The sequence below is a fragment of the Crocodylus siamensis genome, chromosome 3, assembly GCF_052110815.1.
Source record: "Crocodylus siamensis isolate JL-2025a chromosome 3, ASM5211081v1, whole genome shotgun sequence".
NCBI classification, from domain to species: domain Eukaryota; kingdom Metazoa; phylum Chordata; order Crocodylia; family Crocodylidae; genus Crocodylus; species Crocodylus siamensis.
Window position 1 is genome coordinate 148698637 of NC_143397.1, and position 14064 is coordinate 148712700.

General features: G+C 41.0%; 1 protein-coding gene across 6 annotated transcripts in view; it reads left to right on the forward strand.

Annotated features, from left to right (window-relative positions):
* Positions 1–14064, forward strand: part of CARMIL1 (capping protein regulator and myosin 1 linker 1) — a 278418-nt gene that overhangs the window by 213483 nt on the left and 50871 nt on the right. For all 6 annotated transcript variants that reach the window (XM_090039499.1, XM_090039502.1, XM_090039500.1 and 3 more), the window contains 3 exons: positions 34–165; positions 10435–10610; positions 13032–13119. In XM_090039499.1, the coding sequence (XP_089895625.1) occupies positions 34–165; positions 10435–10610; positions 13032–13119 (396 nt within the window). The remainder of the gene's footprint in view (positions 1–33; positions 166–10434; positions 10611–13031; positions 13120–14064) is intronic.

Sequence of the window (14064 nt, forward strand, 5' to 3'; positions counted from 1 at the left end):
CTAATTTTTCAAATTGTTGGCTTTGTTTTACAGTTGTTGCCGAACTTATACCACCTCGGTGGACCTTCTTGGGCAGCAGTGAATGGTTCGTTATCCAATCCAATACAGGAGACGTTAGAATCCATGGCTGGGGAAGTCACAAGAGTTGTGGATGAGCAACTTAAGGTCTGGATATAGGTGGTTTTAGATCTTACAGATATAAAAAATGGCTAATGATGGACATGAACTTAAATCAAGAACTGCTATTACTATCATAAATGCAAGTGCCATTCAAATGCAGAGCAAGAATTAGAAAACCCATAAAACTTCAATTTGCTTTCTTGGTATTAATTTTGGAACACTGAGTGGTTTTGTTCTGGGTGACTAGTTCCTAGAAAAATGTTCTGAGTTAAAAGTACAAAGTTAAGCATTTTCAAGGAAGAGAAACAGACAAAGGATGCACCATCTTGTATCTAAGGACACAGCCATGTCAAAGGCTATAAACACCTCTGTCCTCTACTGGGATTTTGCCAAAGCAAAAGATTTACATTTACACTGCAGTGGAGTTGTACCAAACCAGTTCCCTGTCCAGGCACCCTAGAAAGCCTCACATACTTTGACAGATAAACTTGCCAATTCAGGTGTCTCAGTGGAGTGTGAGTTAGGGGTAGCTTCTTCTGTAGAGAACCACTGCTATGTGCTCTCAGCCCAAGGTCAACTTTGAGTGCCATTTCAATCCTTCAGTTTCAGTAAGTTTACCACAGGACTTTAGTGAGTGCCTATCAGTGTGGGTTTAAATCAAGGTAGTTTAACCAGCTATCTAAATCGTGATTTAAATCACAAAGTGGAAAAGCTTCATTTAAAAAGAATCCATTTTAAATAACTTTTCAACTTGTATTTCACTTATTTTGTAAAGAAGAGTAGTTTCTCATTGATAGATATGACCGTTTGGTATAATTTTTTCTATGTAGCAGGGTACACTAACAACTATAGACCTGTATTCAATCAATTCCTTAATATATTTAGATTCTCATTAGTCCTGTTTTACTAAGAAAGGTTAGAAAATTATCAACAAAATAGTGCTTATTTACTGGATGTTCAACTTTTTATTTTGTATACGGCAGCTGTATTAGGATGGTAATAGAAATGGTAAATGGCATATACATTTTTTTTATTAAACTAAGCAACCATAAATGTTTTGAGTAAATAAACCTTACCTTGTCAGAATATGCTGTATGTATACAACTAACTAAGTTGCAGAACAATGAGATTAACTGTAGTTGGCAAATTATTTCAGGTTAATTTGGAAAAATGAGTGAATATGTTTAAGTGAAAGTGACTGAAATTTAAGGGCACTTTTAAATGTGCTCTGACACTCCAGAGTGCTGCAGTGTCCCATGTATTCAGTGTCCCATGTTTGAAAATGGTGGTGGAGGAGCTTTAACTAAGGTTTATTGAAAAAGCTTTAGTTAAAGCACCCCCACCATCATTTTGAAATGTGGGATGCTGAATACACAAGATGCTGTCATTAGAGCAGCTCCTGAGAGCCACTCTAATTAAAATGCATCCCCCCCCCCCCCACACACTTCCTATTTGCCTGTTTTTCAAGAATTAGCATCTCAAGTTGCTTGGGCTGTCCTTCATGCTTTCAAAACTGGTAGAAGTTATAGTTTCATAGTTTCTAGGGTCGGAAGGGACCTGAGCAGATCATCTAGTCTGACCCCCTGCCATGGCAGGAAAGAATACTGGGGTCAAATGACCCCAGCAAGTTGTTCATCTAACCTCCTCTTAAAACCCCCCAGGGCAGGAGCCTGCACCACTTCTCTTGGAAGCTGGTTCCAGACCCTAGCCGCCCTGACTGTGAAGTAGCGCCTCCTGATATCTAACCTAAACCTACCCTCTGCCAGCTTGTGACCGTTATTCCTGGTCACTCCTGGCAGTGCTCGGGGGAACAGTGACTCCCCCAGTGCCTGCTGATCCCCCCTGACTAGTTTATAACAGGCCACAAGATCCCCCCTCAGCCTTCTCTTTTGGAGGCTGAACAGGTTCAGGTCACGTAGCCTCTCCTCATAGGGCCTGCCCTGTTGTCCCCTGATCTTACGAGTGGCCCTCCTCTGGACCCTCTCCATGCTGTCAACATCCCTCTTGAAGTGCAGCACCCAGAACTGGACACAATACTCCAGCTGCAGCCTGACCAGTGCCACATAGAGGGGGAGGATCACCTCTTTGGACCTGCTCGAGATGCATCTGTGGATGCATGACAAGGTGCGGTTGGCCTTCCTAACTGCCTCTCCACACTGCCGGCCCATGTTCATCTTGGAGTCAATGATGACCCCCAGATCCTTTTCCGCCTCCGTGCTGACAAGAGGGGAGTTCCCTAACCTGTAGGTATGGTGCCAGTTGTTCCTCCCGAGGTGCATCACCTTGCACTTGTCTGTGTTGAAACCCATCCTATTCTCGTCTGCCCACCCTTGTAACCTATCTAGGTCTGATTATAGCCTGTTGCATCCTTCCAGTGTGCCCATGTCCCCCCACATCTTAGTGTCATCAGCAAATTTGAACAGGGTGCTTTTTACCCCCTCATCCAGATCACTGATGAAGGTGTTGAACAGTGCGGGCCCGAGGACCGAGCCCTGCAGAACCCCACTGCCCACGTCCTTCCAGGTTGAGAAGGACCCATCCACTACCACCCTCTGGGTGCGGCCCACCAGCCAGTTGGTGACCCATTTGACTGTGTGGGTGTCTACACCACAGCCCCCCAGTTTCTTAATGAGAACGGGGTGAGAGTCAGTGTCAAAAGCCTTCCGGAAGTCCAGGAAGACTATATCCACTGCTACCCCTGCCATCTAATGATCTGGTGATCTGATCGTAAAAGGCCACCAGGTTGGTCTGACAGAACCTGCCACTGATGAACCCATGTTGGTTGCCCCTAAGCATGCAGTCCCCTGCTGGCCCCTCTTGGATGTGTGCCAGCATAATTTTCTTGAACAGCTTGCCTAGGATCAAGGTAAGACTAACTGGCCTATAGTTTCCCAGGTCCTCCTTCCTGCCTTTTTTGAAGATGGGGACCACATTGGCCCTCTTCCAGTCCTCCGGTACCTCACCAGAGCACCACGAGTGCTTGTAAAGTTGTGCCAGGGGACTTGCAATGACCTCAGCCAGTTCCTTTAGAACTCTAGGGTGGAGATTATCCTCTCCTTGCACATTTTTTTCATAGACTAGAAGAGGGGGACAGTTTTTCCAGCAAAAAAACAAACCATGAGCAGCAAACATGTACTTAAATTAGGGGTACACCAGTAGAGATTTTTGAGGCTGATACTGGTCAGTATTTAAGGAGGCATATTGGCTGATACCAATCCAATTTCTGATATAGCTGCCGTCAGCTGGTAGTTCTGGTATGGTGGAAGAGGAGGGAGTGGGTGAAGTGCGGTGGGGGAAGGCAGATCAACACCCCCCACAGTGAGGGAGGGGACAGTGGCAGGTGTTGCCCAGGTAGGGCGTTGGGGGGGAGGCCGGAGCTGCGGCTTGGTGGGAGGTGGTCCCTGCCACTACTTGCATCCCAGGAGGGTATGGGGGGGCATATGGTCCCCAGATCTGCATGGGGTCAGCTGCAGCTGGGGCTCTTCTTGGTGGGGGCTGAGCTCAGAACAGGCGCCGCTGGCACTGGGAGGATGCTGCATCCACCCCAGATTTCACTGCAGTTCTGCTCCCAGTGCCGCTGCCACCAGGTGCAGCCCCAGCATAATGCCCTGCCTCCACCCACACTCCAGGAAGAGCTGGAGCTGTGGCTGGCGGTGGTGGTGCTGGGAGTGGAACTGAGGCAAAATTTTGGGTGGATGCAGCATCATCCCAGCACTGCTGGTGCCCAGTTGGAGCCCAGGTCCCACTGAGAAGAGCCACACACAGTCCCAGCTACAGCCCTCCTCACCCCATGCAAATCCGGGGGGCACATGACCCCCCGTGTCCTCTTGGGGTGCAAGCAGCAGCAGGAGCTGCCTCCCCTCCATAAGCTGCAGCTCCAGCCACCACCGTCCCCTCCCCACCTGGGCAGTACCTGCTCATGTCCCCTCCCTCACCTTAATCTGCCCCCCCACACACTTTCCCTCCCCCCTCCCCTTCCAGCTCTCTATACTGCTGGCTCTGTTCCTCACTGCCTGAGTGCTGTACAGCGGCTGTGTGCAGCACGGGCATTTATTGGACAATTTCCAGCGCAGCCAGTTTTCTTTATATTGGTACCAATCCAATATTGAACCAATGTATCAGTGTACCTCTAACTCAAATAGATTGTTTTCCAGCCCTGAAACTTGCTATGGTTGACTTGATTGGTAAATGGCTGTTAGTTTCCCATGTCATAGTATTATCTTCCTCTTCAGCAGTTAGGCATTTCATCTGGGACCTTGGCCCTGAGGATATTGACAATAAGGTGGAGTAAGCACCTGATATATCTGCTTCTTTAGTGTCTACAGTTTAACTCCATTGAGAGAGAGCTTTCTCTTGAAGTTCTATCAAAGTTTCAACAGATTTTACAGTACGGCAGCAGTTTGTTCAACACTATGGAAATAGATTTCAGCTTATTGGCTTATTGTCTTAATTGTATCTTTAGTCAAATGTTGATCACTTTAACTTTGATAATTCAGTGCATTTTTCACTATTTTTTTCACAAACTGAAGACATTCTAAAATAAGAGCTCTAAAGAGTCAATCACTGGATTCCCTAATACATCATAGGGGAGATGCTCTCTTCAGTGAAGTGAAGGCAAAAGAGTTGTTACAGAACTATTTTGCAATTTCAGCAACACATTCCTTTTTTTCCTGGAGAACTAAAATAATTGCCTAAAAGTTGCATCAAATGAACATTGCAACCATATTTTATAAGTTTCCAGGTTTCCTTCATTATCTTCTAGATTTCTTCCCATCTTTGCTACATTTGCAGCATTGACTGTGACAAAGTTATGCACTTGATATTTGAATATGTGTTTAGTCTGTATGGAGTGTACTGCTACCACATTTAACTGTTCTGTTGCCTGAGTGTTTCCTAATGTATTGGTTGTTTCTATAAAATATACCCTCCCATCTTTTGCTATCACACAAATGCATATTGGTTCATTGTAGATGTTGCTTCACCCATCAAGACTCAGATTAATGGATTTTGCATTAATGTTTTTTGCGTGCTGCTAAGTTTCCTTCTCAAACACTGCATCTGGCATCTTCTTGTGCCATGTTTATAAAGTTTGACCTCAAAAACTAGATGTTGTTCACCTATTCTGGAAAAGCATGCAACCTACAACTTGGTGTTTGTGATGGAAACTCATGGATAATTTGTTTTAATTCTTTTATTTTAATATTTTTAAAGATTATAATCAGTTTAGTCCTTAACTATTTTGTATTGGGTTTAGATTTTATTTTAATCAGGTTTATTTATAACAAGAAAGAAATACATACATTGTAATAACTTAATATTTTTTAAATCCTATTTATACCAAAAAACATTATTTCACTAAAATTTCTGATTTATTTTATTTTCTTTTTTAAAAAAATCAGGTTTTAGCAATCCTGATGTCCATTCCAAGGGATTCTTTGGCAAGCTGTGTATCAAATGTGCAGTTCTTCAATTGGGTATTAATTTCTAAAATCCGCATTTATTCAGTCACCTAGGTGCCTGATTGCTTTAAATTAGATAAAAAGAGGTAAGGAACAGGCGTATATACAATGTACATTGTGCATGAAATAAATGTATCTGCCCAGCTCTGGGGCAAGATGGAAGATGGTAGTAGCTGCTAGGCTTTTTGTGAAGGAAATTCAGAATGTGGTTTTGAGATTACCCAATCAGAGCATGTTCCAGTTCACCAACTGGTTAGCAACTTGGCTGTGTTTCACTATACTTAAACATATCACAGAATCTGAAATTGCAGATTAAGCTCTGTTCAGCTGAGACAAAATAAAAATGCTTTAGTCAGTGGGAATGTAATGAAAAGGAATAATAATGCCCCATGACTAATTACTTTTTCTAAATTAAAAAGTTAATGAGGAGGAAAATATTGCCAATTATTGGGTATTTGGTCCCTTCTCGTCTTTGTACATAATAAGGCAAAGAGTCTGTGGATCAGTTTTTATTTTAAATCTCTCCTGTGTATAAGAGCTTGTAGAAGTGAAGCTAATCTCTCCACAAGATTCTTGACTATAGAGCTTCCAGGCTATCACTGAAATATGCATAATCAGTTCTGTTCTCTGGGCAGGACTGGTGCATTTCAAACAAGTCCTGTGCATTTTAAACAGCCTTGCAGAAGAAAAGCTGTCTTTAGAATTTGTTTGTAGAAGTGCTGCCTCGATGTGCTTCATAGCATACATTTGAGTTAATGTGTTGCATAGTCATTTATGCTTTCACACCTGAAAGTAAAGGGCACCTTTTAGATCAATATTTGCAAACTTTTAGAATTACTAGTGCCAAAAGTTTATGAAGTGCCTTATAGCTTAAAGGCATCTTAGAAGTCTTTACTGGCAAGGCTGGAGACTTTTCAAGTATTGCGATTGATCTATTTTGCAAGGCAGGAATTGGGGCCACGAGGGAGGAGGGGAGGGAAGGAGATAGAGAGGGATCAGTTGTTTTTTTTTTCCTTGAATAGTTTATTCTGAATCAAGAATTCCTGTGGGGTTTACACTAAGATCATGTAAATACAGTTCTGTTTGTAAAAGTGACCTCAGGAGAAATATTGCACCTAAAGTCTTCTAAGTGGACCTCTGGTTTTGGCTTCAATTGCCTTAGCAACTAGAGGTGCCTGCAGACATAGAAAAAATGGCACTTTACTTTAAACTTGGTGCATTCCCACACTGAACCCCATGCGTGCCCAAAAGAGGCAGCACGTTACTTCAACCTGGCTCACCTGATGTCTGTAAAATTGGGCACTTTAGTGGAGCTTTTTTGGCACTTGTCTAATAGCTGATTGGATCAGCTATTTGATAAAAGTGCCTAAAAGCCCTGCTGAAGTACCTAATCTTTACAGATGCTACAGAGTTGGGTTGAAGTAACACACTGCTGCCTCTAGTAAAGTTATTAAATGTCTGCACACAGCCTAGAGGTCACATTTCCAAAAACTAGTCATAAGAAGCTGGGAAAAATTGCTGAAAAATCTTTTAACAGATCAGATACCAGGAATTTTCTCTCAAAGGAGAACTGGGGAGGGGAAGAGAGGAGTGAAAAGAACGATAAGTGAATTTACTAAAGAAACAGAAATTGCAATAGAGTTTCTACGCTGTACTTTGCAAGTCCCTGTCAATGCATTGTCACCAGTCAAAATCTCTTGCTGATACAAGAAGCTGTCTTATTCTGCCAGTGAAGATGGTAGACTGAATGGGAAACTCCAGGAAATAAAAAAGATCTTGAAGCAAGGGAAGACTTTTCATAAGGACTCAAGGGACAGTTTGATTCATTCCTCTGCAGAAACACCTATGTTTCTTTGTCCGTCCTGGAACAAGGAGAGCATGAGTGATCAGTGTGACTCCACGAATGGTTCAATTGGAGCAGGTTCCACTTCACAGCCTCCTGAGTACCCAAAGCACATTGGGAGAGTGACACTGCAGCTGCACTGGGTGCAGGTCTCCTGGTCTAGTGCTAGAGTCCCTTATCTGTGCCAGTGCCTCTCCCTCCCATATACAGACACAAATTGGCCTACATTTGTGTACTTAAAACTGAGGTGGTGGCCACTTGTTGGCTTTCTTAGATTTAAATGTCAGTTAGCTAAGATGTTTTGAGGAAAATGGAAAGCTTTCTCTGGGGTTTAAGTAGCATTATGGAGACTTTAAAACACAAGGAATTCCTTTGTGTTATACTTGTGTATTCACCCCTCTGCAATTCTCTCATTTCCATTTCTGTATCCTTGTGTTAGTCGTATTTAAATCTGTGTAGGGTTGGCTTGCCCACTTTTTGTTTTTTTCACTGTTCAGTGTGTGTGTGTTGCAGACATATTTTAGATTGTAATCAGATTACTCATTTTCCCTATGTATGTTCCATAATATGTGAGGGGACTAAGAGTGTTTACTGGCATCATGGAGATGGTTTTTCTAAGAGAAAAAGAAAGCGTGTGTTCTTCCACCCCGGTTGTAAGACTTCTCCTTCTGGAGAGCATGCAAAAGATGCTTCTAATCGGGTGGGCAAAATGCGGCCTGGGGCCAGATGTGGCCCGCTGGGCCTACAGCCCGCAGGGCCCCTAAAAAATTTAGAAAATTAATATTTATCTGCCCTGGGCTGCCTGTCATGCAGCCCTCGATGGCTTGCCAAAACTCACTAAGCAGCACTCTGCCCAAACTAATTGCCCACCTCTGTTCTAAATGCACTTCCTGAAGGCTGCTGCCCAGACGAGAGCATCTTTGCTGAGAGACAAGTGGAGAGAGTACTCAAGAAGGTTGTATATTTATTTTGCTGCATGATTTTAGGTATCTTGGTACCCTGCCAGGTTGGTACCCTCCCAGGTTCAGTATATCACTGAACCAGTAAGCAACCCTCATGACACGGAGCACTGCTCACACTACAAGTACTGTTCTTCCCTCTACTGGAACCTTGAACTTCTGCTATGGTGTGGATGACTTCAGGTCTTTTCCATAGAAGATCATGGCCCTCTTTCTTTTTTTCTGCTCTTACTTTCTTAGGATTTCCAAGAAGTACTATATGACAATAAAGCTGTCTGACTAGAAAAGTTTATTTGCTTGTTATTTACACATACACACGCACACAACTGTAGGCAATTACTGGAAATAAAGTAGGTATAACATTTTCCTCTTGGATGCATCAGATGGAAAGTATCAAAAGTATAATGAGATTTATTATTAATTATACTTTCAATGCTTTCCATTTGGTACATTAAAGAGGAAAATTCTATACCTACTATAGCTGCAGTTATTAGAATTAAGGAAGTTAGAGGTAGGGTGCTCTCTTGTTTAAGGTGCTTACCTAGGACTTTGGAAAGTAAGGTTCAGCGCCACATTCTCACAGTCTTTTTTGGTGACCTGGGTTAAGTCTCTTAGCCTGCCTGTGTCTCAGCTTCCCATCTATAAATTGGAGTGCTATTAATAGCACTTACCTGCCTCATCAGGCTGGCATGAGGATAAATATGTTGAACTTAGGGGTCCACACCAGTGATAAAGGAAATACAAGTTCCTAAGACAGAGGGCCTTATTTTCCAGCTTGTGGGTATTATGTATTTGTGACCCATCTGTTTCAGGGGTAGGTAACACCCGGTACAGGTGCCAGAGTGTGGCACTCAAAGGCATTTTCCTTGGCACGCATGCCTCTGGGTGGATGGCAGGGAAGGGGCCGGGGCTACACAGCAATGGCAAGGATTTGGCCCCTCGCGGCTCTCCTGCCATCCGCCCCTGGCACATCAACATCTTACAAGTTGAAGCTGTGGGTGTTTTGGCACTCTGACCAAAAATGTTGCTGACTGGTGGTTGGTTGAACTGCTTTGTTGGCTGTCAGTTTTACTTTCCAGTAGTGTTCTTACTGACTGTCCTGTGCAGAACTTGAACGCGAACCTTTCTATTAGGTTCTGTAAAAGGCTTTTCTAAGCAAGGCTTGCACAGCTGAAACCTAAAGAGCAGCAAACAGATCCAGTAGAGGAGAGAGTAAGCATAGATACAGTAGTGCCATCCCAAGCCTACAAAGAATTGTCAAGATATGAGACTTTTAAATGTATTTATAGGTTTCCTTCTGTCATCAGGCTTTGGAAAGTTTATAGTTTGTAATTCCAAGTTTTTCTTTGCAGCCATGAAAACTAGAAACTTGCCTTTTTAATGAAAGCAGAAATTCTCTTATAAGATCTTAAAGATCCAGCTCTTGTGAGACATCACTTTCTTTTAAAAATAATTGATCAGATTTAAAAAATGTGTAGTTGACACTATATAAATTGTATGTGAACGCATGGCAATGAGATTCATGCTGGTAAATTTTTGTATACCTCAGAAATTGTACCAGTGTCCATTCCTGATAATGCTGCTAGTAAATTCCAAGCACATGCAAATGTACATTGTCATCATCTTCATCTCAGGCTCTGAAGCCTTTTATACATGAGAAGGCTTAAATTGCTAAAGACAATTGCAGATTCAGAGCACAGCGTAGCTGACCTTTGGAAGTATTATTAGACATCTATAACAGAGCAGTCTTGCTACTTAAGAGTGCAAATACAGTCCTGAGTGCCCGATAGGAGCCTATTCGTTGTACTGATAATTAAGCAAATAAAGTTATAACTTTAATATTTGAAAAAAATAGGTAAATTGTTTGTCTCAGCTCATTTTATAAATGCTTTTAATTTGCGACTCTTGGTTGGATCCCAAACGTCCCAGGTTTAAAAGGACTTTAATGCTATTGCATTGCAGAGCACTAAGATTGTGGCTTTAATGAAAGCCATTGTGTACAGTATTGAGTTTTTCTCTTTTTTCAGTTGTTTTCATTCACTTTGTGCTGCAGACACTACTTGAGTCTATGGTGGATGCAGCTGAAAACCTTTGCCCAAATGTGATGAAAAAAACCAACATACGGCAAGACCTAATTGAAGCTAGCACTGAGAAGATTTCTATCCCTCGTACCTTTGTGAAAAATGTCCTCTTGGAACAGTCTGGAATTGACATCCTCAACAAAATTAGGTGTGTTTAAAAGGACTTTTTAGAAGTGTGGCTAAAGAGTCTGGTGGTGCATGACTTTCTCTGTCTATTGGTGTGTTTTCTGAATGTTTCCATAAATCACGAGACAACATACAAAGTTCTATGGAGAGCATTAAGACATATAGGCCCAATGAAATGCAAATATTTAGATTCTACAGTAATCCTAATCTGCAGGTGTAGTTCTGTATTATATATACAATATTTGCTACTCCTGTATTTTTTGTGTATAGCTTAAAGGGACACGAATGAAAAATCATGTGTCTTTGAAAAATGTTACTGTTTTTGTTTACCTAACACAAAATTATTGCAACAGGAAAACAAATACTTGCATCTAGTTTTCTATGTTGATTGTTTTGTGCATTTGGTAGGACTTTCTACATTGTTTAGCATTGGAATTTTCTTTAGTAAGTGTATGCCAGAAAATATTCAAGATACACAGTATGGTTGAGCTCATATTGCTGTCATTGGCTGTGGGCAGTTTTCGGCGAGGCTAGGTTGACAGCAAAAGTACATCATTTTATATTTTGATAATTGTCTGTTTGCAATGAGAGAAAAATAGAAACTTAATTTTAAAACCCCACAATTTAGAATTGAGTATGTACAGTGGAGCAAAATTGCCATATATATGATTTGGTTTGTTTTTTTTCTAAAGATTAAATTACATTTTTCATTTTCCTATCCTCTTTTTCCCTTAAAAAAAAAAACAAAAACTTTGTTTTGAAACCAAACATGGAAAGTCTCAAAGAAAAGGTTATGAGCAATTGAAAATGTTAACTAGGTAAGAGGTGGCCTACAAAACACTGTCTTGAAGTCTTAGTTACATCTTTCATGAGAATGAAAGCCATAGAACTCCTCACTTTTTTGGGGGAAGGGGGGTTGTTAGAAGTTGTAAATACCTGTTTTTCCTCGCACATCAAGCCACATGTTCTCCTACCACATACTATTAAAAATAGTTAAGCTGTGTAATACAAGGAAGTCCTGTCCCATAGTTCTAGTGACATATGCAACCCAATTATCTTCTCACCAAAAAACTGTTCACCAGAAACTCTTGATACATGGTAGAGTTTTCCATGCATTTCCATGGAAAGAAGCTACTGATGAAGACGAGCCCAACTTCAACAAATTCTATAGTAAATTCCAGTTCCATAGATTATATACCTCAGTCCCAAAAGTCTTCACTACATGGTTGACTCACAACTTAAATGAAGTTATCTCTAGCCCATAAAAGTGTGTGCTCTCTCTTTGTATATCTCTGCTTTAATTAGGCTGTAAGGTACAAATCTACCCTGCCTTCTACTTGGCTTCAGACTAATGTAGCTAACTATGTCTACCACAGTTTAACTTCCATGTTGTCTCTAACACAGCCTCTCTCCACACAAACACACCTGTAGTTCAGGGGATGTGATGCTTTAAGTTCAAGCCAAGTGCTGACACTCAAGCTAGTAATGCAGTAGGGATGTAGGTACATGCTGTAGTTCAAGTTAGCATAACTCATCTCTTGCTATTCTGTTTGCTCTGTGTAGCCTGAAAGTTGATTTGCAGTGTGAGTGCTTATACTGCAATGCAGTAGTAACTTGAGGTAACTCTTGCAGTTAAGACAAGCCCAGTTGCACAGATGTCATGTTTCAATCTAGCAGTGAGTCTGTAGTCTGCTGTTTCTCTTCACCGCAAGATAAGATACTCAGGGCTAGCTAGAATAAAGCATTTAAGGTAGGAAAAGAGCTCAAATAACTTGCAGCCAAGTAATGGTAATAGCAGAAATTAAAAATACAGCAACATGCAATCACCCTTGGACTGAAAGAAAGCCACAGAAAGGAGATGAGGAAATGTACACAGGGTATGTCTACATGTGCACTTTAATACACATTGACCTATTTTAATGCTCATTAAGGCGTCACAGAAAACCATGCTCTTTAGCTAATGTACATTACAATAGGCTAATGTGCATTCTTCTAGGACTTCACAGTGGAGGTCTAAAATATAATGCACATTACCTAAAGTGTATTAATGAATGTGTAGATGCTGCCAGGGTTGTTGGGCAAAATAAGACTTAAACAGTCAAGACAGTCTTAGTCCCCCATCTAAACCAGATTTGTTTTTTCTAATATCAGTGTGTGAATTGTTCCTCAGTGAATCTGACTATGGTTCTTATTTAATTCTCGTGGCCAGATGTTTTCATTTTAGATTCTAAAAATGGTAGAAGCAGGTTAAAAATGGCACAGGAGGTCTTATGTTTATAGCCTATTTTTGAAGTGCTCAATTCTTCTCACACCTTCTTATGTTTCATTTCAAATACAATAGCTGGATCTCAGATACGCTTTACACCACAGAAATAATACAATAAAGATGGCAAAATTCTCTGGTGTGATTAAGTTATGCTTCTCTCATTTTCTATTTTCACAGTGAAGTAAAGCTGACAGTGGCTTCTTTCCTATCTGATCGAATTGTAGATGAAATCCTGGATGCGCTTTCACATTCCCATCATAAACTGGTAAGTGCTTGCACAATTCTGAGTGTTTTGGTTCATCCTAAGAACACTGTCTTCATGACTTGTTCAACTCCTCTTCATTACAACTGCGTATCTGAAACTGCTCATTTTTCATCATTGGATTTATGTGCATTGTTGTCATGGAGTAAATATTCTTCTGATTTAAGAAGAAAACACAGCTACAGAAGAGGCTGCATTACATAGCCCCTTTTTCAAGAATACATGGTCATTAATTAAAACAATTACTGGCTACTGTAGTAAGATATGAGGCATTACTTATAAAATAAAGGAGAGAGTTCATTAGGAACAGGCTGGAGAGACCTTGGTTTCTAACCCAGTGCCTATTTAAGCTACATCAGAAATGTGATTTCATGGCTTGGAACACAAGATGGGATCACACAGAAAGCAAATGAACAGTTCTCTGGAAGGACTGCTTCTAAGTGGTTTAGTTGCTTATTGAAGATGTGCCTGCTTCCTGAAGATTAAAAAAGCAATTCGAATATGCATCCATAGAACAGCCTACAGGCTCTTATGCTGTAAGTGTCACACAGAGGGGACTGAAGAGGATCGTCATATCAGAACTTGGTTTGAGAATGCTAGATTTTAGAAGTATGCAAAAAGACTAGTAACAATAGCTGACAATCATAAATTATGTAATATTATAAATACATAAATTCCAAGATTTTGCAGTATTTTCAGTCTGTTTAAAATATTCCAAGAACATGAACAGCATTGGCAGCATCTTTTTCATGGCTTTGTTATGCTCATCCAAGTTTTATGTCAGGAAAACAGACTATCATTATCTGTGTAAGATAAATTTGCTTTATAATCTTTATGCTATTGCTACTATAAATGCTCCTTTTCAGCTTTATACTATGTACTACAGTGGAAATACATTTGAAGAAACATATAATGGGTCTACTTAAAATAGTTCCAACTTCAAATTTG